Source organism: Apiospora marii, assembly GCF_038362585.1.
Source record: "Apiospora marii strain CBS 49790 chromosome Unknown utg000003l_segment0_segment0, whole genome shotgun sequence".
NCBI classification, from domain to species: Eukaryota; Fungi; Ascomycota; class Sordariomycetes; order Amphisphaeriales; family Apiosporaceae; genus Apiospora; species Apiospora marii.
In genome coordinates this window covers 2,013,032-2,037,247 of record NW_027117374.1, presented here as the reverse complement: position 1 = coordinate 2,037,247, position 24,216 = coordinate 2,013,032, and the positions used below count along the sequence as shown (strand labels likewise).

At 54.3% G+C, this 24,216-nt stretch overlaps 6 protein-coding genes across 6 annotated transcripts; 4 read left to right on the top strand and 2 right to left on the bottom strand.

The window, feature by feature from the left end:
• Nucleotides 1–1,047: 1,047 nt before the first annotated feature.
• PG985_004139 (Alpha/Beta hydrolase protein) lies at nt 1,048–2,923 on the top strand (the record flags this gene model as incomplete). Its single annotated transcript, XM_066823908.1, has 6 exons — nt 1,048–1,556; nt 1,652–1,729; nt 1,806–2,342; nt 2,424–2,521; nt 2,599–2,685; nt 2,760–2,923. 6 exons carry the CDS (start codon nt 1,048–1,050, stop codon nt 2,921–2,923), a joined length of 1,473 nt encoding a protein of 490 aa, XP_066687068.1.
• A 1,074-nt stretch (nt 2,924–3,997) lies between these two features.
• PG985_004138 (uncharacterized protein) lies at nt 3,998–8,145 on the top strand (the record flags this gene model as incomplete). Its single annotated transcript, XM_066823907.1, has 3 exons — nt 3,998–4,173; nt 4,239–4,329; nt 4,387–8,145. The coding sequence occupies 3 exons, from the start codon at nt 3,998–4,000 to the stop codon at nt 8,143–8,145; spliced, it is 4,026 nt and encodes a 1,341-aa protein (XP_066687067.1).
• Nucleotides 8,146–11,625: 3,480 nt separating this feature from the next.
• PG985_004137 (DnaJ domain-containing protein) lies at nt 11,626–14,629 on the top strand (the record flags this gene model as incomplete). The annotated part of the gene is made up of 5 exons (XM_066823906.1): nt 11,626–11,722; nt 11,832–11,996; nt 12,019–12,231; nt 12,262–12,921; nt 12,975–14,629. The coding sequence occupies 5 exons, from the start codon at nt 11,626–11,628 to the stop codon at nt 14,627–14,629; spliced, it is 2,790 nt and encodes a 929-aa protein (XP_066687066.1).
• Nucleotides 14,630–16,082: 1,453 nt separating this feature from the next.
• PG985_004136 (uncharacterized protein) lies at nt 16,083–17,045 on the top strand (the record flags this gene model as incomplete). The annotated part of the gene is made up of 1 exon (XM_066823905.1): nt 16,083–17,045. The coding sequence occupies one exon, from the start codon at nt 16,083–16,085 to the stop codon at nt 17,043–17,045; it is 963 nt and encodes a 320-aa protein (XP_066687065.1).
• Nucleotides 17,046–17,349: 304 nt separating this feature from the next.
• On the bottom strand, nt 17,350–19,779 carry PG985_004135 (3-isopropylmalate dehydratase; the record flags this gene model as incomplete). Its single annotated transcript, XM_066823904.1, has 2 exons — nt 17,350–19,589; nt 19,680–19,779. The coding sequence occupies 2 exons, from the start codon at nt 19,777–19,779 to the stop codon at nt 17,350–17,352; spliced, it is 2,340 nt and encodes a 779-aa protein (XP_066687064.1).
• Nucleotides 19,780–21,025: 1,246 nt separating this feature from the next.
• PG985_004134 (uncharacterized protein) lies at nt 21,026–23,958 on the bottom strand (the record flags this gene model as incomplete). The annotated part of the gene is made up of 2 exons (XM_066823903.1): nt 21,026–23,106; nt 23,163–23,958. The coding sequence occupies 2 exons, from the start codon at nt 23,956–23,958 to the stop codon at nt 21,026–21,028; spliced, it is 2,877 nt and encodes a 958-aa protein (XP_066687063.1).
• Between the last annotated feature and the right edge of the window lie 258 nt (nt 23,959–24,216).

Genomic DNA, 24,216 nt, shown 5'->3' with positions numbered 1-24,216 from the left:
GCGTTGTAATATAGGGCGGATTATACCTCACTGCCTCAATACCCCAACGTAGCATACGACCGCAGGATTCTGGCCCTCGCGGACTCCCGGGACTGCGCGGCCTGTCAGGTCAGGACCGGGTGACAGTGGGTCCACGACCTACCGGCTATTCCCGGGCTGCTAACGGCTTAGCTAGAGCAGGAGTGGCATTGAATAAAACGCGGAATGCAAGTAGCTAAATTAATTGCGTTCAGACTGCTCGAATATATAAGAGCCCGGATGGCCGATGCCCGTTCCTTGAGGCGCGGGGTCTGTACGTTCCCTAGCTTCGAAGCCGACCTTACCATTATATAAGCCTCCGGCTCGGATGGTCTTATTACTTGCCGTCGGAAGGAAGTTTGGACCTCCTCCAGCTCCGGTGAATATGTTTTTATTGAATGAATACCTTGCTAGTTTTCTTCCCCAAGGCTTCATATCATCATTATATCTAATGTTAGCTGTCGGGAGAAGCGTGGATGTTTAGTTTATGTAGTCCGGCGTCTTGTTAATGTCCCTAATGGCCAGAGCTCCGTCGTCAGCACCGTCCCGCTTCCGTCATTAAGGATTTTGAGCTGTACTGAAGTTTGTCCGCGGGGGAAGCAGAACACCAATCCTCCCGGCAAAACGATATCGATTTCGGCACTTTCCTCACACCGCAGTCCTAAGCCTTTCCCATTCAGGCATTCAACCCCATAGCGTGGTGGAGACAGCTAGGAAACCCCACACAACCCCATACACACTGCTCGGCAAGTGATTGTTGACAGAGCAGAAGACAGAGCTGGAACTGGTGGCATGACACGCTTTTCTATCGTTGAATGACGGGGCCAGTACTATAATCCTGGCCCAAGTCGGACCGAAGACGGGCGTGGCACACATCAATGGGCAGGTTGCATGGAATTGACGGGGTTGGCTACGATGGTAGGTATTGGGGATGTATATATAGGGTATATACCTTGAAACTGAATCCCCACCCCTTCTTCTGACTTTCTAAATTGGTATTGGAGCTATCTTCCCGAGGAAGAATTTAAGATGTTCGTCCTGTCAGCTTTTGCCAGCAGTTTCCTGATCGCCGCGGCTCGCGGCGCGGACCTCACCGTTCCGACCGCTAATGGCGAGGTCCGGGGAACCATCAACGCGACCTCCCCGCACGTGCGGCAGTTTCTGGGCGTCCCCTTCGGCGAGCCGCCGGTGGACAAGCTACGGTTCCAGCCGCCGGTGAAGTACGCCTCGGTGAACGAGGGAGGCATCGACGCAAAGGCCTTCGCCCCTTCGTGCATGCAGCCCCTCACCACGCCCGAGTCGGACGCCAAGGACGTCTTCCACGTCTACATGCCGCAGCTGCTGCCCGGCAGCCCGGCCCAGAGCGAGGACTGCCTCTACCTGAACGTGTATGCGCCGCTCGAGCCCACGGCCCCCAAGCTGCCGGTGTTCGTCTGGATCGCGGGCGGCGGGTTCGCCTCCAATGGCGCCAATGTGCCGTATCAGTACCCGGATCCGTGGGTCGAGCGTACGCAGGGGCACGTGGTCGTGACAATCAAGTAAGCGAGTTGTCATCGAATCCTTGGCCCGGGAAGGATGGGCGCCGTACCCCCTGACAAATCTGCGGCTGTCTAATCGAGGTTTTGTGCAATAGTTACCGGTTGAACCTGTTTGGGTATCCCAATGCAGCTGCGCAGTCATCCAACGTGGGCTTGCTCGATCAGAGATTAGCGTGAGTCTTTTGCCCATCCCCTGTGTGTTCGCGAGCAGTATGAGTAAGTAGAAGTGCTGACCATAATCTTGTTGAGCCACATCAGTGTTGAATGGGTTCGCGACAACATTGCCGCATTCGGAGGCGATGCTGATCGCATCGTCCTCTGGGGCCAGTCCGCGGGTGCCTGGTCGGTGAACTACTTTGGCTACGCCTACCCGGAGGATCCCATCATCAAGGGGCTCATCGCCGACTCTGGCGGCTCCACCGTCTTCGCGGCGGGCGACGACGAGCACCGCGGCTTCTCCGCCGTTGCGAAGAACGCCGGTTGCGGTGACCTGGACGCGGCGGCCGAGATGGCCTGCATGCAGTCGATCGACGCAAAGAAACTGCAGAAGGTCTTTGCCAACACTACCGGGTTCATGTTTGGGCCGGTCGTCGACAACATTACTGTCTTCGCGGATCCCAAGGATCGGGCCCAAAAGGGGCTGGTGGCTAAGCTCCCGGCGATCCTTGGAGTGAACAGCCGGGAGGGCTCGTCGTTTGCGCCCTGGACGGCCGAGGGAGGCGTCAAGGAGGAAGACATGATCGCGGGCTCCAAAGTCATTGTGTGTCCCACCATCGACGAGATCCGGTAAGTACTGTCCTCATCGCACGCGCGGAGCTTTTACGATTGCGGAAGATACGGGTTCGGGAGGCTGATATAAATATGCAGCGACCGTTTTGAAGCGGGCTTGACAACCTACCGCTACCTCTACAGTGGCAACTTCTCCAACATCACGCCAGCTTCTTGGCTGGGAGCCACCCACAGCAGTAAGTGTTATAGGATGTATTTTTGATATATTGTGATTTGTCATGCAGAACTAATCCGTCGACTTCCACGCGAATAGGCGAACTGCCCCTGATTTTCGGGACTCACCACCAGTACAACCACAACTCGACCGACTTTGAGTGGAATGTCAGCCACGCTATGCAAGGCAAGTAGTCCCTAGTATTTTCCCATGATTCGGGAGGATCACCAACAGCTAACCTGGTTGAATACCCATTGTAGATCTGTGGCTGTCCTTTGCAACCCACCCCGAGGCCGCGCCAAGTACTGATTCGTTTAGCTGGCCCAAGTACGACCCGGCCGCTGACACCGTCGCCTCGTTCGCTAGCACCGACGGCGTCGTTGTCACACTTGGTGGGCATGGAATTGATGACATTTGCACTTAGTGAAGGGGGCTTGCGGGACTGAGTGGTTGTTTGATAGCCAGGTAGGACATGCTTCGAACGCTATCTACATAGGTTGATTACGAACAGGCACGTAGAACATGTGTGGATGTTGATGCAGAGGCCCAGCTCGATCACCCAGCTTTACAGAAGGGACAGGTTGTCCATTCAAACATACGAGGATATATCACAGCATACTACCTAAAACCGCATAAGGTTACCCTGTGAAGACCTGGCGTCTCATCTGACCTAGTCTGTTTGAATATCCGTGCTATCTACAACATACATATAACGAAATATCCGTGCGCTAAACAGAACACCCGCTCAAACTCCTTATTCTACGAGCTTGGTGCTTGTGGTTCAGTGAACATAGCCTGATTCTCACGAGCCTGAGCTGATTCTTGCGGCGTAAGATCGGTGACTGAATACCTACATTCCTAATTAATGTACGAAATATTTGAACGTAGCACAGCATCCAATCTCGAGGGCACGAGCCTGATGTACACTGACTGACTGCCATTGTAATAAACTCATTTCACCTGCATGTCAAGATATTATCACCTACACAGGGCTGTTTTGTCTTTTCCCCCCCTCTTAGTCCCCCATCTTTTTGCAGGCGCCATATCCTATGGTGAGTAGGTAATCCATTAGATTGATCAATTGAAAGCCCGTCTGTGTCGATTACTTGCCGAAAAGGTGGGGCGTAGAGCTTTTTTTGGTTCAGTTGAATAAAAGGCCCAGGGTGCTCCGGCCTTTGTTTACTCACAGAGCTGCTCCACCAATCAGACGCGAATTGCGGGCGGGCATCCCGACCAAACCTGGCTTGCCCACACTGACGAACACCAGCGACCTCCAATCCCACACTCAATCATCAAATTCCACTTCGACAACACACGCCTTTGGATTTACTGCTCCTATTCTATACCTGAACCATGCTTACTTGATCTTTACACATCGCCCCCCATCGATTCCGATTGTTGCCTTTGCCATTTTTCTGGCCATAAGACGCGCTCAGCTCCTCGCTGACACGTTCACGAGCCTTTGCCCGCACCGCGTTCAAATTCACCAAACGTCGCCATGGCTGGCCCACGAGCAACGCGTCTGCAGGTCGGCTCTGCGCCCTGGGTCGCCGAAGAGAGGTCTTCGGCGCGCCAGATTGCCCACGATGAGGTCGAGGAGTTTTCCTATTCGGCGCGTAACGACATGGACTGGCTCAACGAACACATGGCCGACATCTTCAGCGAGAACCAGATGTGAGTCCTGTCTTCCGCCACGTCGTGAAGCCCGCCCCTGCGCATTCCAGCTGACCGTGCCATAGCAACGTCGCCGAGATCTTCAAAACACCAGGCAAGTTACGGGGCAAAACACCCAGGACTACCCGCAAAGCGAACCCAGGAGAGGCCCGAGTGGTATGTTTCACTGCGTGCCAAAGTATAATGAAATTGCCATGGCTAACCTGTCTACAGCCGCTGTCCAACATCTTCTCCGCTACCCCCAAGGGAGCGCCTAACCCATTCGTCCTTTCCAAAGTTGAACGAAATCACACACCCAAGGTTAAAATCGCCGCCGATCCTCAGCCTGCTCCTCAGCCGAGCCCTGCGCGGACACAAAAACCCGCCAGTCCTGTCAAGAATGCAAACGTTGTCTCATCTGTCGTAGACTCGGGCTACCACGGGAGTCAATCGCAAGACGTCATGGACGTGGAACACAACGACGCGGAGTCTGATTTTGAGGAGGAAGAAACACAGCCGTTCAGCATTGCAGTAGACACGCAGGCTGACCAGGAGGACTTCGACCCTTCGTCGCCTGCGAAGGAGCAGCAGCAAAGCACTGTTCACCACCCATCCGAACCTGTCTCCGAGCCCATATCCGAGCCCGCAGGCGATGAGATGGAAACCGACTACTCCACTGGCGAGGCCGCGAAGGCCAATTCGCCATCCGCTCCAACAGCACATCACCATGAAAGTACCACACCGGCCGGATCGCCTGTCCAGGCTCAAGAGGAACCAGAAAACCAACACGAAGCATCGCCCATGGAATTGTCACCGGAGAAGGCCATTGTACCCTCTTCAGAACAACCAGTTCCTGCCGATGAGCCCGAAACTGATGCTGTGGACGAAGATATGGACGACGCGCCTCCGTCAGATGGATCAAGTCCTATCAGGCCGATTGTTCGCAAGAGCAGTTTGAACTTTGCATCTCTGCCGGCCCGTGAGCCCATAACACATAAGAGCACCGGAAACCGGATATCAAGAACCAGCCATCTTGATCAAACACGGACAAGCTACTACAACCGACATACTGGGGGCAAATCTCTTGGTAACGTCAGGCATGAGGCGACGGACGACGAGAACGATACGGACCTTGACGACGAAGAGGTCGAGGAAGCCACTGTCACAAAAGCTCTTGACACCGGCGATGCTGTTGCCCACAACAAAACTTACACACAGCGGCTGCAGGATCAGATCAGCAAGCTTGGTCAATCGCAGCCTCAAGTGTCCCGGCCATCGAAATCGTTAGTCAATGCTGTACCAGCTATACAGCCCATCTTGCCAGCCGCGATGACGCCTGCTCCGCAGCCGACGCCAAAACAGAAGTCCATCCTGTCTCCCAAAACCCACACAACACCTGGTGCATTCCCCGAGGATGAGGCCGAGGCCGAAGAGGAGGAGGAAGCTGAAGCGGAAGAAGATGACGAGGACGAGTGGATCAAACCTTTGGGCACTCCCGACAACGCGTCGAACATGTTCAGTCCTCGCCCTGGAATGCCTAAAAGCTATACAGCGGATGTGATGGAACGTGTCTCCGGCAAGGAAACGATTGGCGCTGAGGATTTCGTGTTCCCCAAGACCCGACAGCCATCTCCTCTTAAGCCTGCTAGTCTACAGAGAGCAGCAACCACGTATAGCCACCAAAAGTCAGCTTCTGTGCCTGTATTGCCGAAAGTCGACCAGGCAGAAGATGGAGGTGAACTCCAGAAAACCAACTCGGCCTCCAACCCACCACTTGCAACTGTCTCTGAGACAGAGGCAGATTTTGCTGATAGCCCGAAGTCCCCGTCTCGCACATTCCATAATAGTCCTTTGAAGCAGGTCAAGAACAAACTTTCTTCCATCTTGGGAAGATCGAAGGGTTTACTGGCTAGCAGTGCCGCGTCCAGCGCCGAGGGAAAAGCAGCAATGCTTTCTCCTTCAACACCACGACTGGGATTACATGCTGGGCCATCTACTATGTCCATTGACGAACGAATTAGCCAAGATTCCCAGCCATTGTATCCGGATCTGAGCAAGCATGCTTCTGCTGCGAGTGGGGCTCCTTCTGCCAGCCCAACTCGCCCCGAGGGCCGTAAGACAAGAGCATCGATTGAGCGAGACAAGGCAGAAGAAAAGCGCAAGCAAAAGGAAGCCAAGGAGTCGAAACGATTGGCTGATCAAATGGATAAACTCGAAAAGGAGAGGGCCAAGGAGGCAGAAAAGGCACGGGTTTTCAGCAAGGAGCAAGAGAGAATTGCTGCTATGGAGAAGCAAGTCGCAGCACAAAAGGAGAAGGAGAAGAAGGCACCGGCTCCCCCGCCAACCCCGATCCAGCCAACGCGAAGAAGTCCTCGCAGGATAAATGACCAAGCTGATGAGGGCAAGGAGGACGACGAAGACGATGTTGACATGTTGGATGCGCCGACCACCACAACCATGCCTCCTCCGTCAGTTCCACGGCCTATGGCACCGCCGCCCTCAGCTACCAAGGGGCGCGAAATCAAGAGACCCATCAGACCAACCCGAGAGCCTGCAGGAAAAACTACGGTACCACGGACCATGATCCGCGTCAACCTGGGCTCTCAACATCCCCAATTCCACCCATCTAGCAGCACTGCAACGCCCAGTGCTAACGAGCCCTCCAGCTTGTCTGGGTCCCAGTCACAGCTGAAGCTCAAGCAGAGCCAATCGAGTTTGCATTCCAAGTCTTCCACTCAAAACCTTAACAGCTCCATGTCCTCGTCCGGCCGACCCAAGGCGCTCGAGATGGCAGAGCGTAAGAAAGAGCGGGATGAGCGGGAAGCCCAGCGCAAACAGGAGGCCAAGGCTGAGATGGAGCGCAAAAAGGCGGCTACCCAGGAAGAAAAGAAGCGGCAAGAGCAACACAAACGACTTGAGGCCGAGAGGCAAAAGGAGGAAGAACGCAAACAAGCCGCTGCCCAGGCCGAAGCGAAGAAGAACGCGCAGAGGCAGGCTATGCTGGAGAAAGCGAAGCAGACGAGAGCGCCTCCTCCCGCAGCTCGCTCCGTCAATGGCCAGCCCGAGTTCAAGAGCATCAACCAGAATGAACCCAATCGACCTCCTTCGCGGATGAATACGCATCGATCGCAAGAGGAGCTTGGCCGTTCGGTGATGCAAAACCCGGCTAAGCCGCCCACCAAGCGCCCCTTGCAACAAGACAGCAAGGACACCAAGCGAATGCGCATGACTAGCGACTTCGACGACCTTGAGATGGAGCACCAGCCCAGCCTGCAAGGACCTCCGGTTCGCCCATCCAATGGCCTTAAGAAGGTGACTGCTTCGACGATGCTTCCGCAGAGCCAAAAGCCCTCCAAAATCCTGCCAGCCAAGTCCATGTTCCCTGCAGGCTATGCCACTGTACCGCAGGGTGGTGCCAACAGGGACTTGTATAAGACTAGTGTCAACGGGCAGCAAGTGCAAGGCAAGACAGCACACCCACTGGATATGGCCCAGGTTTCCAAGGGACCTATTCCGTTCGCATCAAACCCTAACCCAGCCGGGCCTTCTTCGCACAAGACACCTGCTCGGCCCATGGGAGTGAAGACCGTCAAGTCGGTCGCCAAGTCGGCAACCCGATCATCGCCTCGCTTCCAGAACGGTGACGAGATCGAGCTCCAGGAGATCGACACGGACGATGACGACTCAGACAATGATGATCAAAAGGAGATGTTTGCTTCTTGGACGGATTCTCCTGCCCTTCGTGAGGCACTGGCAGGTCAGGAGAAGGTTGACCCGATGACCATCTTTGGGGCTCCCGCGCCGCTTAACATGGAGGCTGTGTTCAGCAAGAGCAAGGACCGTTTCCACAAGTTCCGGGCTAGAACATCCAGTGCCAATTGGAGTGGCCCTGATGGGCTCACCGAGGAGGAAATTCGAAAAGATTTGGCGGCTCGAGAGAAGCTGAGGCGGGATGGCGCCTGGTCGTACGACATGGGGAAGGAGCTTGTGTAGAATTAGTAGCTGGAATTTCTGTTCTTAATGACTGGGACGGTGCTGATGGAGGCATCATTATAGGCTGGAGTTGACCTCATTCATGTTCATATGGGAGTGTCATGGTAGGCGTTTGTTGGATTATTACCATCAGTCAATGCGTATATACACATACGAAGGCGATGCCTCCTCATAGAGCAGGCAAGCAGAGCAATGTTTTACATCCTTGAATTGGATAACTTGATGCACTGGTTGACTTTTCTTTCATCTGAATGTAGGCCCGCTGGGCATGATGACTTTCACTGGCATTGCCTAATCAAGCCCCCTATCTAACTTCTCTGTCCCCTTGGTTTGCAACAACGTTTATAGGTCGCGCCATAAAAGGCTCTCACCCCAACCACGAATACGTTCTTCCGATCTCTGGTTCCAATATATACCTTGTTTACTGAGAGGTCTAGTAACCGGAGTCACCCAGATTGGAGGTCATACCGCTAGATGGTCGAGTGGTAAAACACTCGGCAATCGAGGGTCTGCTTTCAATTTTTTTTTTAATTTTTTTAAAAAAAAAAAAATCAAAAAAATCATCTTCTTATTGTTTCCTTCTTTTGCTTTCTATTTTTGCCCCCTTCGTTCTTGGGTTCCGACGCCAATGTCATGACAGCTTCGCGGCGGCATTGCCATAGTCTATGGGCAATACTTTTCGTTTGCTACACATGTGCCGCGATGCAACAGCAGCACTGCACAGCATAAAGTTGCAGTTTGTGCTTTGTTCCGATTTGTTGCTGCAGCTTAGTAAGATGCATCTCCATTCCTCCAGTCTGTTGATATTCTTCGCTCGTGACCATTATACACGGAAGACTGCCTTGGGCTTAGGTTACTTCACACAGAGCTTGGGGAATGGGTCCTAGAGGCTTAAAGGCGTTCTATCGAAGGTCTCAATTGTTGAATTTGGGTGCTACAAAACACAACAAATCAATCACAAATGACACGGCAGGCCAGTAAGCCGATGTGTAGCAAACGCTACGAGAATTTGCAAATCACTTACACGGGCGGCCCATTCCGACGGGTAGTGTCAGCGGGTATCTGCGATGAAAATGCACTCTGCATGTGATGCTGTCCCACCTGCGCATATGCATGTACTTACTTACTTGCCGTTGCTGCTGCTGCTGCTGCGTAACCGAATCCTCCTTTATAGGGCGACGCCGTATGTAGGACGTACACAAGGTTATTTTTCCCACCTACTTGTGTCAATACGAGCGAAGACGGATCCACGAACTAGCAGGCTATTCGCAGAGGGCACGGTACATATAGTCGGGCCCTCTACCTGCAGCCGCCTCAAAAAAGGAGGGAGGTATTGGCTTTCTGGCGATTGCCGGCATGCACGCTGACGACGATTATTCCACGGCCCATGGTCTGTTGCAGCCAGTGCTTGCTTCGGAGGCTGGCTGACACTGCATAAGGTATACCTATTTGCAGTGCGAGGCCGGGTTGACGTCATGCGCCAAACAATGTTGCCGTGTTTCGGGGGAGAGCTGAATGTGAGTGACTGGCTGACTTGAGCTTGAGCGCTGCCCCACGGTTCGTTTAATGTTTGGTTGTCAGTGTGGAGGAGATGGGACCAGGGATGGTCTGATAGATGGAACGAATGGAGTCTGATGCATGTCAGCTGTAGGAAAGAGGGAACTTCGGAGGAGGAGCTTGGACGTTGTCCTAATATGTGCGGCATGAAGTTTGTTCAAAGTTGTTCTCAGGACGCGAAAAATGATTCCATAAAAGATGTCAGACTCTTTGATGGTGAAAGCGCTACTTTTGGCAAATGCATTTCGTGAATGATTACCTACCGGTAACCTGTCTAACGAAATAACTTTCATACCAAAGATCACTAGCTGGCGTTCGCCATTAAGGAGGTCAGAAGGCAACGTGATCCAAAGAAACTCAAGTTCCGAAGCATTTCATTCATAGGTAGGGGTATAGAACTGTGCATTCTATCTTGAGGAGACCAGGACGTTGCTTCTGTGAGAGGTTTGTACCGATACTGTTGTTACCAACATGACCGAGCCAATAAATGCCATGCTATAGGATATGCTGTGAGCTGAGACTAACAGCATGCTGTGTTATGACGTGAAGCTCGCCCCCAAGTTCAGTCATCAGCAAGCCTGATTACCTGTTCCTGTCTACAGCGGGACGCCAGAATAATGTCGCTCACCAGGATCAGGTGGCGTCATTTCCAGCAATAACAACTGCAGTATAGAGGGGGCCTGGCTTGCATGTCTTTTGTTTTTTGGCCTCAAGGCGAGGTGGGGGTGAGAATGATATCTCTTCTGGTATGAGGCGGTCTAGGTAGGTAGGATTTGCTGCATTTACATCTGCCCATCAGTCTGTGTGTGATATTGCGACATGCATCACTTGTCCTTGTTGCCCAGAGCTTGTGGAAAGAGCCAGGCGGCATCGAAAGATAGTGTGAAGATAAACAATCAATACTCCCTCCATAACAACAATAACTTCTTTTTATTGATCGATTGACAGCCCAATTTAGATGAAGACCCTCCTGCACTAGAATAGAAACATAAGGTTAGCTGCCTGATTCGTGACGGGCAGTAGCCTGCAATTGTTCCACTATCCCACTAAAGGCCCTGTGCTGCGCGTGCTGCTGCCCCGCCCCGCCCCAGGAAACGCGGCTGCTCAGCCTCTATCTACGTTATCACAAGTCGCTGCTAACAAGAACCCTACTTCAATCAAAATAGCCTGCTTATGTACCCCGGGCAACCCAACGTCGTATTCAACCCGGCTTCCTTTCTCTGCCACTTCGCCCAAGGCTGCTGCTTCTTGTTGCCTTCTTTTGTATTGTTCACATTGCAAAGAAGCATCTGGGCCGGCATTTGGGATACCGCTGACCGAATTAAAGTCTTTGGCAAACTGTGCACTGTGAGTAAGTCTGCGCTGATGTTGTATTCACTGACCTGGCTTCACTGCCGTCCCTGTCCCTGCTTGAAAGAACAATTGTATTCACCGCACAGCTGACCCTCGAATAGCTTCCCATATCCGACTTTTTTCTCCCCTCTTCCTCTAAATCAAAATCCCAAGCTTGCCGACTTGCGACAACTACCCCTCCACCTGGTCTTTACATCCAAGTCAAGGCTTGGATCTTGCATCTGTTGCATGATTTTGACCAGCTCTTGCTTGGGTTTGCAACGTTATTTTACCACTACTGCTACCACTGCCATTCGAGGGCTTTCCACCAGTCACGCCGTACAACACTCGGCGACGTCAACCGAACTTCTACGAATCAAACCACATCTCAAAGTCTCGCACGCTTCAGAGAGAACCGGTCCTCTTCATTCCAATTTCACGGCAAAAATACGCTGGGTGCGCGGCTACCAGGTGCGCGGGGCATAGAAGGAACTGCGGTCTTAGAGTCCGGGATGCTAGGTTGCTACCTGCATCGCCGAGTATCATTATCTACAAGCTCTCTGGGCCCGGCATACCGGACACGCTGCCAGGATGCCCAAGCTTGACCCGTCCCGCAACTACTATGCGGACCTCGATGTCTCGCCCAGTGCATCGGTCGATGAGATTAAGAAGCAGTACAGGAAACTCGGTAAGTGAAGCGTTCTGCTTGACAACAGTCCGTGGTCGGAAGAGGGGAAAAAGAAGGCGAAACCAGTTTGTCCTAGGGCATGTCACTGATTTTTGCTACTCTTCCACAGCACTCAAGTACCATCCGGATCGCAACCCCGGCAGAGAAGCCGAGGTGAATACAAAGTTCCAAATCATCCAATCGGCGCATGAGATTCTCACCGATGAGACGCAACGAAGGAAATACGACGACACTTTGCGAAGCACTCGGTCTGAGATACCCAGGTGCTTCTGGTGTACGAGGAAATCCATGGCAAGATGCGGCAAAGGCATACCCGCCGCCCCCTCGGCGAACCCCTGCAACCTCTGCAGCCAACAATGCGCAAAGCCGCCCAACTTCAGGAGCCCATCGATACTCGAATTTTGCCGGTGGTAGCGTTCCGCGTGGCGGTAAAGCCGCCTCAGGGAAGGACAGCGCCGAGGCTAGGAGCAACTACCAGGCCTGGGAGAACATGCGACCAAATTCGCGTGGTAGACCAGTTCCCCCGCCCCCTACCCCAGGTCGGGCGCCGACTTCTGCCACACGGGAAAGTAAGGCGTCCAATCCGGAGCCCAGTATCCCCAGAGCAGCCTCCCAAAAGCAGAAGGCACAGGCATCCTTTGGGAACAGCGCTAGACGACCTGGGTACACCCCGCGTTCCCCCGGCTTAGGCGACGAACCCCCGGCTCCTAATAGGAACTACTATACCGATCGCACCCACACGAACATATTCAACGACATGTCCGCAAGCGCTGCGCGAAAGGCCCGTAACTCCTCCGCACAAGTGCCCCCTGACCCATTGGCTCAGTTCCGAGAGAACTACATGGACGGACATCGAAGCACGCCTTACCACACACCTGGTGGAGAGAAGACCAGCCTGTTCGACGAAGGTTCAGGCTTAGGTCGAGCTAAGAGCACTCGAGAATCGTCGCGAACGGATACCAATGAAGGCCTGGGTACTGACACCTTCCCCTTCCCAACACAGCGGCCGCGTAGCAACAGTACGCCCAAGACTTCTAGTAACGATGGAGCATCCGAGGATTCTGGTAGAGCCAACAACGCGGCAAACATCGGCAGCAGAAGGACTGCAAATAACGGCAATACATTCCCTTCACGAGCCAGTGATCGCTACAAGCCGCGGCCTAGCGCGACCAATCCGGCTGATGAGCCTTCCACTGAACGTAAGTCGACCCCTGACTGGCCCTTTCTAGATATCGTGCTGACAATCTTCCAGCTTCGACAGCCAACACAGGCGCCAATCCATCAGTGTATGCAATTCCCCTCTCGCAATACTTCGTTCCTTCTCGTTACCCTTATGTATCCCCTTTCTCTTCACTTAACGAGCAAACGACCAAGACTGGCAACAGTGGCCAGGCCCAGGATACTCCAGTTACTTCTGATGTGCGCGCTTCAAGTGGAGTCGTGAACCCTGAGATGTCCCAACGGCGTCCGTATAAGAGGGTGCTTGCCAAAGATGGCATGCAACGTACAACGCTTGAGGAGTATGCGGCAGGCCTTTTTGGCGACACACTATTTGGCAACCACAATAAGCTCAAGACCGGCGCTGATGACCCCTCTAGTTTCACCTTCTCCAGCGATCCTACTACATCCGCTCCAAGTCCTAATCAAGCCCAATTCAACACCAACGGCAGCTCTGAAAACATCAACACTAGATTTGTTGACGACCAGAACGAAGACGGATGGGAGTTCAAGGCGGGCGGTCCTTCGACAAGCTCACCAACGCCGTCCAGAAAAGGCTCTCGTTCTGGAAGCAGCCGACGGTCCCCTGCCAGGCCGATTCCACGTCCCCGGCAAGCTACTAACCCAATGCCCTCGACTCAGGAGAGTGAAGAGGAGATTTCCAAGACAGGATTTTCTGCCGGGGAATGGAATGAGAAGATAGGGCCCCAGCACTTCGTCCCTCAGCCGTCCAAGAGCGCGTCAGGATCGCCCACCCGCCGAGCACCCTCGAGAAAGAACTCCAAGCCAGTGAAGATGACTATGGGTACCGCTGGGCTGGTTGAAGACGAGGAGAGTAGTTCGAGTGATGGATGGCGAGAAGTGCCTCCGACCCCGACTACTACCGACAGCCCGAACGCCATGGATATCGACCCCCCTGAGGAGGGAGACGCTACGCCCAAGGGACCCGCCAACGGGGTGCGTAACATTCACGTGGAGCCCAATCGACCCGAATGGCGTGCAGGAAATGTAGAAGGAGCTGCCCCTCCTGTACCTCCGCGCCCGACTTCAACCATCGAGGCAGCTAACCTACCCGTGACCGGACACGGAAATGTGCAGTCAACATCAGCCCCCGCGAGCGCTAACCCGTATGCGGCTCCCGTAGGCGGCTCAGAAGACTCTGAAGAATTTAGAACCACCTTTGCCGACTTCAAAAATTGCGAGCCGTTTGCTGAACCAGCTCCGACGGGCTTGAAGTCATTTGCCGATCTCAAGTCGACATTGCCGTTTGACAGCATGCCCTCCGAGGCGATTCCTATTGAGAGAGAGCAGCCTGTAGGTGTGCCGCTGGCTTTCCCTACGCCGCCGGTTGCTCCGCGTCTGCCTCCCACGATGGCGGTGCCTTCTATTAGACCTAGCACAGCCGTGTTCCGAAAGTACGCCCAAGACTTCGGTAACTACATGGACAAATGGGAAATCTTCAACCAGAAGGTTCTGGACCATTTTGTTGCTCGCCAGGAGCAATACAAGCTGCGACGTCAGCAGCTCGGTTTGTCTTGGCTAGAGTCGGGCCAGGGTGGAGATGTTGCCCGCACCTACCAGAACGAGGTCGAGCAGGACCACGAAATTCGCAAGAAGTGGTCGCAGTGGTGCGATGACCACCAGAGTCGTGTGCGCGAGTTTGTGGTATTCCGGGACAGGATGAAGTAGGAAGTTTGCTCTGACCCCTGGTTGCGTCGGATTGGAGGGCAAGGCCTCGTGGGTAGCCACCACGCGATACCCGCAGCTTCAATCCGACGCTGAACTACTCGACCCTGAGGACTTTGGTCGCAACAGTTCACACTGGCCTTATAGAGTCTCGATGATAGACTTGATTGGTTGTGTTTACGACTTTTTACGACGGATAGACACGAAAGATACCCCGGATTATATGCAGCATTTCTCGGGCGTGTGCCGCCACCCATCCGGGCTACCAGCAAACTGATAGTACTTTAGGGGGGTGGTTAGCATGGAGCAGAAGAGCTGTGTGCGGTGTTTGGGAGGAAGGATTATTGTACAACTATGAGAGAGGGAGGGAGGTCAGCGCATCGGTGTTTTATCTGGACGTATACGACAACCGAAACATATCCAGCAAGAGCTGACACTGTTGAGCACGGGAATCGCCAATGCATGCAGCGTTTCACCCATGAGCTTGCTTGCGGCCTGGCTTTTTGCTGATTGGGTATCACTGTTGAGACTCACTCAGTATGCTTTATCCAACCCAAAAATTTGCCAGGAAGTTGAGAAAAAGAGCAGAGAAAGCTATCTGTCTTTGTCGGGTCCCGTCCGCTTGCGCTGCGGTGGGCTGGACGGACTGGATCAGTCAGCCGGAAGACTTTGCCTTTATCCTACCCGCATCCTGCGAGCTTTATGGAGATAGTAGCCATAGCTGGAGAGTAATCAATCAATCTACTAGAAACACACTCTTGTCTGCCTTATTATTCGTGTTTAATAGTCGGTTTGGATTACTGCAGAAAAGGAACCCTTGTAGGCCATTTGTCAGCCTCACGCGGTGTCCTACAGTGTGGTCGGGTAGTAGTGATCATGGTTGCGCCGGAGTCCGAGCATGCTACATGCTACTAAATTTGATTACTAACCACCAAACGATGAGTCCCTGCTTTCCCATGTCAATTGCGTGCCGCTGAAGATGAAAGCGTCTTGATGAGTACGATGCCAACTTTAGCCGCGTAGACAAGACCAGCCCTGACGTGGCGTGGCTTGCTAACATTACCTTACAGCCCACGCCCCCTATTTGCACCATGACCAATCCAAAACGGCACTCGGCATTCTTGGGTTTGCCGAGCTATCTTGAAGTGGAAGGAACGGCAGATGTCCAGAAATCAGGATCGGGGAGACAAGGGGAGAGCAGACGTATGCAGGCCTCGTATATTGTGTTTTGAGTTGTTGCGTGTAGAGGTAAGTACGTTCGGAAGCGACCTGTTACTAAGACACCAATAGCCGTCCCTCAGCCATGTTCACACACATATAAGACTCGTGTAACCGCTGAGGCTTGATATGCCATCACCTCAAGACTAGACTCAAACAGCAAGCAATAGGGAACCCCCTTTTCATCTTTCAATTTCGACTTCATTTCCAAGGTAGAAGAAGCCTCGCCATCGTCATCATGTCTCCTCGTTTCCCCAAGCAGCCCCGCAACATCGCCCTCGTCGGCGCCGCCGGCAACATCGGATCCGCGATCCTCTCAGCCCTCCTGGTCGAGGGCATCCACACCGTCTCGGTGATCACGCGGGCCGACTCCAAGTCGATCAAGGAGAACATCCTGTCCGCCGCGGGCGTCGCCCACGTGCACCGGGGCTCCTACGACGACCCGACCTTCCTCGCGACCGCGCTCCGGGGCCAGGACGCCCTCATCCTCGCCGTCGGCCACGGCGGCTACGGGGCGCAGGACCCCCTGATCCGCGCCGCCGCCAAAGCGGGCGTGACCTGGGTCGTCCCCTGCGAGTTCGGCTCGGACCGGACCAACGAGCCGCTGTACGCCGACGTGGGCGCCACGCTCATGGCGGCCAAGGAGCGGTACCGCGCCCTGGCCGCGGAGCTCGGCCTGCGCTGGCTCGGCGTCGTCAACAACCCGTGGCTCGACTTCTGCCTGCGCGGCGGCTTCTTCGGCGTCGACGCCCGGCAGCGCACGGCGACGCTGTGGAGCGACTGCGGTGCCCGGGCCAACCTCGCGACCCTCGAGCGCACCGGCCAGAGCCTGGCGGCGCTGATGGGCCTGCCCGAGGCCGAGCTGTCCGCGCGCTACGGCGACTCGTGGGTCTACTTCAGCTCGTTCCGGGCGTCGCAGCGCGACATCTTCGACAGCGTGCTCCGGGCCACGGGAACGACCGAGCAGGAGTGGCAGGTGACGCACAAGAGCCTGGAGCAGGACGTCCGGCGCCAGGTCGCGGCCGAGGAGGCCAACGGGAACCCATTTGCCAAGGCCATGCTGCTTTTCCCCCTAACGTTCGCCAAAGGTTACGGCGGGGACTACAACGACAAAGTGGTGGATTACGAGCTTCTGGGCATGGAGAAGGAAGAAAATATGGATGAGGTTGTGAAGAAAATTGTTGGGGAGAAGAGCGTTTGAATCTTGGTGTGATAGTAGCCCATCGTTCATCACCAGCTAATTAGAAGGTGTCTTGATGAAATAGACCGGTCAATCATAGTAGGAAATGCATGGACTTGCGCACGAAGCGTCATTGTGATCATAAACTCTGAATCATGTTGCTCTGCAAATATCAGACTGGGACTTGGCAGTAGGGTGAAAAACAAAGCTTGATTTTGCATTGGGCAAATCATATTAAGGAGGCCTGCTATATCAAAGACCTACTGATAACTTTTGCGCGTTTGAACGTAATAATCGTAACAAATTTTGGTAAACACGCCTTGTGTTACCAATCAATGGGGTTCTTGATCTCCTCCCCACGGTTCGTTTTGGGGACCGGTACGGCCTTTGCCGCCAGCTTGCCGCCCTGGCCTTTCCTCCTCAGATACGAAGTTCCGTCGATCCACGGCGTCTCCTGGCTGACCTTCTTCTCATGCCCCACAATCTTTTCCTCAAGCTGCATCGTCAAGCCGATGTCATCCAGTCCGTTAATCAAGCAGTGCTTGCGGAACTCCTCCACATCGAACTTGCAAAGCTCATTGCCCTTCGCATCACGAACAACCTGGTTTGGCAGATCGACCTCAATCTCCTTTCCAGCACGAGCCTCGGCAGCCACCTTCTCGAGGTCGGCCTGATCCGTAATCCGGATAGGCAGCATACCGTTCTTGAATGTGTTGTTGAAGAAGATATCGGCGAACGAGGGGGCAATCACGCACTTGATGCCAAAGTCAAGCAGGGCCCACGGAGCGTGCTCTCGGGAGCTTCCGCATCCGAAGTTGACACCAGTGCACACCAGGATCTTGGCCTGAGTGTAAGGCTCTTGGTTGAGGACAAACTTGGGGTTGGGCGATCCATCCTCAAGGTAGCGCCAGTCGTTGAAAAGCGCAGAGCCAAGGCCAGTTCGCTTGATGGTCTTGAGGAACTGCTTGGGAATAATGGCGTCTGTGTCGATGTTGTTGTTGTCCATCGGAGCAGCGATGCCCCGGTGTTTAAGGAACTTGGGGAGTCCTTGAGAACCCTTGGCTTCTGACGCAACGTGGTTGGTGGTCGGTGAGCTGTCAATGGGCTGGTCGGTGAGCTCTTCTCGGGATATCTCATCGGTGGCAACTCGGTCGTCGATCTTGCCATGTGTGGATGTCGAGTGTGGCTGGAAAGCCTCGATATGGGGGCTAGCCTTGTACTGTGTCAGGTTTCGCACGTCTGTGAGCTTGCCCACGATACCCGCCGCAGCCGCCATGACAGGCGACATGAGATGAGTGCGGCCCTGGGCACCCTGGCGACCCTCGAAGTTTCGGTTGCTGGTGCTGGCACACCGCTCCTTGGGAGAAAGGATGTCGGGGTTCATGCCAAGGCACATGCTGCAACCGGCTTCTCTCCAGTCAAACCCGGCGTCTGTGAAAATCTTGTCCAAGCCCTCAGCCTCGGCCTGGTCCTTTACCAAACCGGAACCTGGGACAACCATGGCATGCAGCACGTTGTCGGCCTTCTTCCTGCCCTTGACTACCTGGGCTGCCGCTCGCAGATCCTCGATACGAGAGTTGGTGCAAGATCCAATAAAGACCTTGTCGATTGTAATATCTTGCATGGGCGTGCCAGCAGTGAGCCCCATGTACTCCAACATTCGGCGGCCAGCCTTCTTCTTTTGCTCGTTGCTAAAGGTCTCGGGGTCCGGAACGACACCGGTGATGGGGACGACATCTTCGGGGCTGGTTCCCCAGGTAATGGTAGGGATGATCTCGCTGCCATCAATCTGGACATCGATATCGTACTTGGCGTCAGGGTCCGACTGGAGGGTCTTCCAGTAGGCGACAGCCTGGTCCCATTCGGCAGAGGGGAAAGGGGGCGCGAGGGGCTTGCCCTTGAGATATTCAAAGGTGACCTCATCGGGGGCGACCATGCCAGCACGGGCACCACCCTCGATTGCCATGTTGCAGATGGACATACGGGCCTCCATACTCAAGCCGCGGATGACAGAGCCGCAGAACTCGATGACACAGCCGGTGCCACCAGCGGTGCCGATCTGGCCAATGGCATACAGAACGACATCCTTGGAGCTGACACCGGGAGCCAGCTCGCCATCGACTTGTATCCTCATGTTCTTGCTCCTCTTTGTGATAAGACATTGGGTGGCCAGCACGTGCTCGACCTCGGAAGTACCAATACCCGTGGCGAAGGCACCGAAGGCGCCGTGTGTGGAGGTGTGGCTGTCACCGCAGACGAGGGTGGTGCCGGGCAGAGTGAAGCCCTGCTCGGGGCCGATAACGTGGACGATGCCCTGGCGTTTGTCGCCGAGACCGAAATATGTGAGGCCGAAGTCTTTTACGTTTTCTTCGAGAGTCACGCACTGCAGACGAGAGTCGTCCTCCTCGATGAAGGTCGAAATGTCCTTGATGCCCTTTCGGGATTTGGTAGGGACATTGTGATCTGTGGTCGCGAGGGTGCAGTCAGGTCTCCGGACCTTGCGGCCGGCATTCTTCAGTCCCTCGAAGGCTTGTGGGGAGGTGACCTCGTGGACCAAGTGGCGATCTGATTGCAACGGGACGGTTAGTATTCCAGCCATCGACCACGATCACGATCACGATCCAATTGGCTTGGATGAAGATGCTGCCGACTTACCAATATACAACAAAACCGTGCCGTCCAGCTTCTCATCAACAACATGAGAGCTGAAGACCTTGTCGTACAGGGACGCGGGTGCGCTGTCTGTAGCCGGCATCTTGGGATAGCTCGGTCTGTACCTATAGCTTCCTTGCTATATGCACTTTGTGTTCAAGAGGAAGGAACTGTTTTGGAAAATATAAAAATAGGAGGGTTAAAGGAGGAAAGAGTTATCGCCTCGAGTGGAAAGACCCAAGGGGTTTGAGGTTGTGGGAGGGAAGGGGAGAGGGGAAATGGCCTCCTAAACGACAACTGTCTCAAATTAAAGCGAAAATTGACAAACTGACTGGAACGAGGTAGGATAGAGTCAGTAACGTTCATACTAAAATAGATATCTCGGCCTCAAATCTGTGAGGCCCTCGCACGCCGCAATCGGCCGCTGGAATGGTGGCTCCGACGTCGGGAGGGGCGTTTTGGATTATTTTCGACGGGCTTGGTTGGAGATCTGGCCAACGTCATTGGCAATGGAGGCCTTGCCATTGGCCAACCCCACCCGCTGCGTGTTCCGAATCTCCAAATTCTCCATACTTTCATGTCGCCTTGGCTCCTTAGCGCAGACGGGGGAGGGAGCATTTGGCATGTATCTGATCTGACCAGGAGGAGGATCCGTTGATCCCTTTTTTGCGGCCCAGCACTACTACGTGCAGACGGTGCAGTACAGGCAGGCAGCCCTCTTCACATGCAGTGTCACACAGAGCCATGCAGCTTGTCAGACAAGCAAGGTCCAAGACTTACTGCCGAACCTTCACAATCCGAGTCTAGCCGTTTACCAACTGGATGGTCAGGCGTTGGCGAACCCTAAAATGATTGGGCTCGGCAGTAGAAGAAGCCGACACAAACAAGAAGAAACCATATTCTATGCATCCGTAGTTCTTTCTTTCCCCGGGAGAACCGAAAAAAAAACTTGTTCTCTAATTCCGGGTCCACGGTGGAAGTAGCTCGTTAGATCCGATCCACTTGTTGCGATATCTGGACATCACAAAAGAAAAAGTCGGTAAACAGGGTAAAGAGGCGCCCACGAGGAGAGTGACAAGAGAGAAAGCGTCCTGCTGCAGCAAGCCAGAGAGATGTAGAGATAACATCATGCCATTAAGCCTACTACTGTATAACACAACAGGATCCCTGATAGTCACCTTCCCCTTCCAGTCGGTTTGCTTCCGATACAAAAACTCCCGTTTACCCGATCCCCTGCCCGATCCCGTCCAATCTCCCCCACTTCACCGGAGACTGGGCGCCGATAGCCGGTACCGGCCATGCATCCCAACCTCTAAGTGCACACCCTACAAGCCCTGATACTCCATATACTACAAGAGGCACCGTACAGCCTTGAAGGCATGCACGCCCGAGGCCAGGCCTACAATCACAGACACTCCCGCAAAGAGGAAGACCCCCACGTCGTTCCATGTACTCTCCTCTTGATAACGTCTTTTCCATAGTTCGCTCTCGCCATCAAACACGGGGCCCATAACCGTCCACCAGTACCTGATGGTGGCCCATACCCATCTGGTAATGACCAACGCTATCGTCTGTAGCGTCTTGATAGCATCGTACTTCCGGTGCTTAGGCGGCGAATGACCAGCGGTGCCTTCGCCTTCTCCTTCGGGCTTGGCCGTCGTCTCCTCCTTCGTCTCTTCCTCCTCCTTTTTCTGTTCCTCTGCCTCCTCTTTCTGCTCCTTCGCCTCCTGAGTGCCTTTCTCCGTTCCCGACGCTTCCTTTGGAGGCGCAGCTTGGGGGTTTGATACCTTCTCCCGTGACTGCACAATTGCTGTACGTGCGGCTCCCTGGACGATGGCCTCACGATGTTTCTCGTTTGACTGTGCTGCGCCGAGTTGGGACTTCGGCACCGATATCGCCCTTTGGGCTGACATGCCCTCCCCCTTCCTGCTTCTCAGATACCCGCGGGCCAGTAGAGACTGTGTTCCTGCTGAGGACTTTGGGCGCCGTATCTCCACAATCCTGGCCGATGCAGTACCGAAAATGGGAACCGAGCGGCTGTATTCGTGCTTCGGCGAGCCGCTCTGCATTGTAGTGAGTTGGGAAGTTCTCGTGCTGTCTGCCGCTTTGCTGGTCAACGTGCCGAATGGTTGAAGTGGTTCGATCCTTGAGCTCCATGTCGCTAGAGCGCCGGTTGAGTCTGTCGCGAGTCCGCCAATCTGCCCTAACATAGTTTCCGAGATAGGCTGGATCAGCAGTGCGTGTGCGTAGCCAGTAGTGGTGATGATGGGTGTGAAGACAGAGTCGTTGTTCTGGCCTGTCCCGTCCCTTCTCTCGATGGTCTCGATAATCTCGTTCCGGCATTCGGGTGTACGCTCGCACTCTGCTTCTCGTATCATTTCGGTTGAGGGATGAACCGCCTCCGGGACGCTCTCTTCCTTGTTTGATTGGACCTCTGCCCCTTTCGTCGTCTGACAGCTTAGATGGGGTCCCGCCTGGTTGCAACCCTTCAAGGGGTTTGCCAGGTCCTTCTCGGTATGATTCTCTGCGCTCCGTAGTCGAGCCATGTATTCTGATGTGCTCTGTACTGTCACTTCTCTGGCGTTCACCCGGCTGTTTGTCTCGTAAGGAGCAATGACGTCCTCGCTGGGGTGCAGAGCTGGGGGATGTTGAGGCCTGCGCATGCTTTTCGTTAGATCTATAGCCGACTGGCTTCGGTCCAACTTTTGGAGGTCGTCGAAGTGATTCTTCGTGGGCTCTCTCGACGTCAACGGGGATGAGATCGCTGTAGCTACGGCGATGGACTGGCCTCGGAGTGTTCGGTCTTTCGAACTGCACATGTCGTTCTGGCTCGGTGGTGGCAGAGACGGGTTCCTATCTTCCATTCCGCCTTCGTATTCCGGTGATAGGATGTCCAGTTGTTGTAGGGGGTATACGTTGTTTACTTCCTCCAGTGGCAGCCGTCCTGTCTGCGCCGCCGTGGGCACTACAGCCCCTAAGCGATGATCCGGGATTATCAGCCCGTTGAAATGATCCTGATGGCATGGCAGATTGAGAGAGTGCGACCTCTCGTTCTTGTGCGTCATCAACGATGAGGTCACTGTAGCTTTGTTTGCGCCGGGCCCCCCTGGATCCGTGGCTCGGCGACGGCGTCTCCATAAAAAATGCTTCCCACCTAAGAGAGGGTTCGGGACCCGGACATCTGCATCGGCTCTTGTGTCGCTATCATCATGGCCTTGTCCTTGAGGGGAGGCAGAGGCACTGATCTGGCGGGACGGCGTGTGAATTATAGTGTCTGCCGACGGCTCTGCAATTCGCCGTCGTTTCTGTAGCTTGTTGCCGCGCTCCTGTCGTTGTGGCGTGGACAGAGGGGACAACCTCACCGGCTGTTTGCCTTTACTGCTTCTGTGACCTCCAGCAAAATCGTTGTCACTAACATGTCCCTCCGACTCTAGACGATATTAGTACTGTCAGTCAGGTTTTTAGGCAGGGGCGTATTGGACTCACGAGTCTCAGACTCGGTATTCGTAAACGACTGAGCAATGGGGCTTAGCCCAGGTTCCCTGACAGACGACCATTCTCGTTCGCGCCGCTTCCACTCCAGCGGCCCATGTTGCTGCTGGATTTCCGCCTTGGCTAGCTCGATCTTGTCCAGCTTCATTTGTGCCTTCTTCTTCATGTGCCTCTCTGTAGCCGCATTCTCCATCGCCTTTGCAGTCTTGTAGATGCGCTCGGCCTGCTGCACGCGCTTGGTGAGCTTTCTCATTTCTATCTTGGTTGACGGCGGCGTGAGGTCCGAGCTGGCGCTTTCAGTAGGAGTTAATACGTTATATTGACCCGTCTGTGGGTTGGCTCCTGTAACCCCGAGCCAGTCTCCGCTGGCTTTGAGTTCTCGATGTCTCCGCTGACTTCGCTGCTTGCGTTTCAAGAGATGCTGCGTCTCGGCCGCAGACAAGTGACGATCCGTCCGCTTGCACGGACTAGGCGGACGTCCCGCGGTTGGGCTTGTACCCGGGCGTGGAGGCTCCGGCCTACGAGAAGAGTTGGCGCGTTCTTCTGCAAGTTCCAAACGTCGTCTGATGGGCAAGTCCTCCGCTATATTCCATTCTTTCAGTTCTTCGGGATTTATGTCCAGGCGGCGGTAGGCAGACTCGGTGCTCCTGTCATCCATGCTTCGAAGAGTACCTCCTTGCTCAGGGCGGTGAGTGGGGAGAATCTTTCCTAGGAAACCAGCGAAAGACGATGCCTTCTTGCGTGTCGAGTTGTTGTTTTGGAGAGAACCATCGTTCCCGGTGTGGTCCATGGTTAAGAGATAGTAGGAGACTCTCGACCAAGACAATATACGAGAGAAGTTTGCCTCAGAAGATTCGGCACAATGAGCGATGATATTTGTTACTAATGCATGCGGCGTTGAAGGATCAGAAGAGTAATTTAATGCTCTCCTGGGCAAACCTTGAGGCCACGAGAAGGAATCCCTGGTAGCAGCCAACTACCCCGGATTAGTAAAGAATACACGGAACAAGAAGTTACTCGGCGAGCTTGAGGCAAACATCAAAGCTAA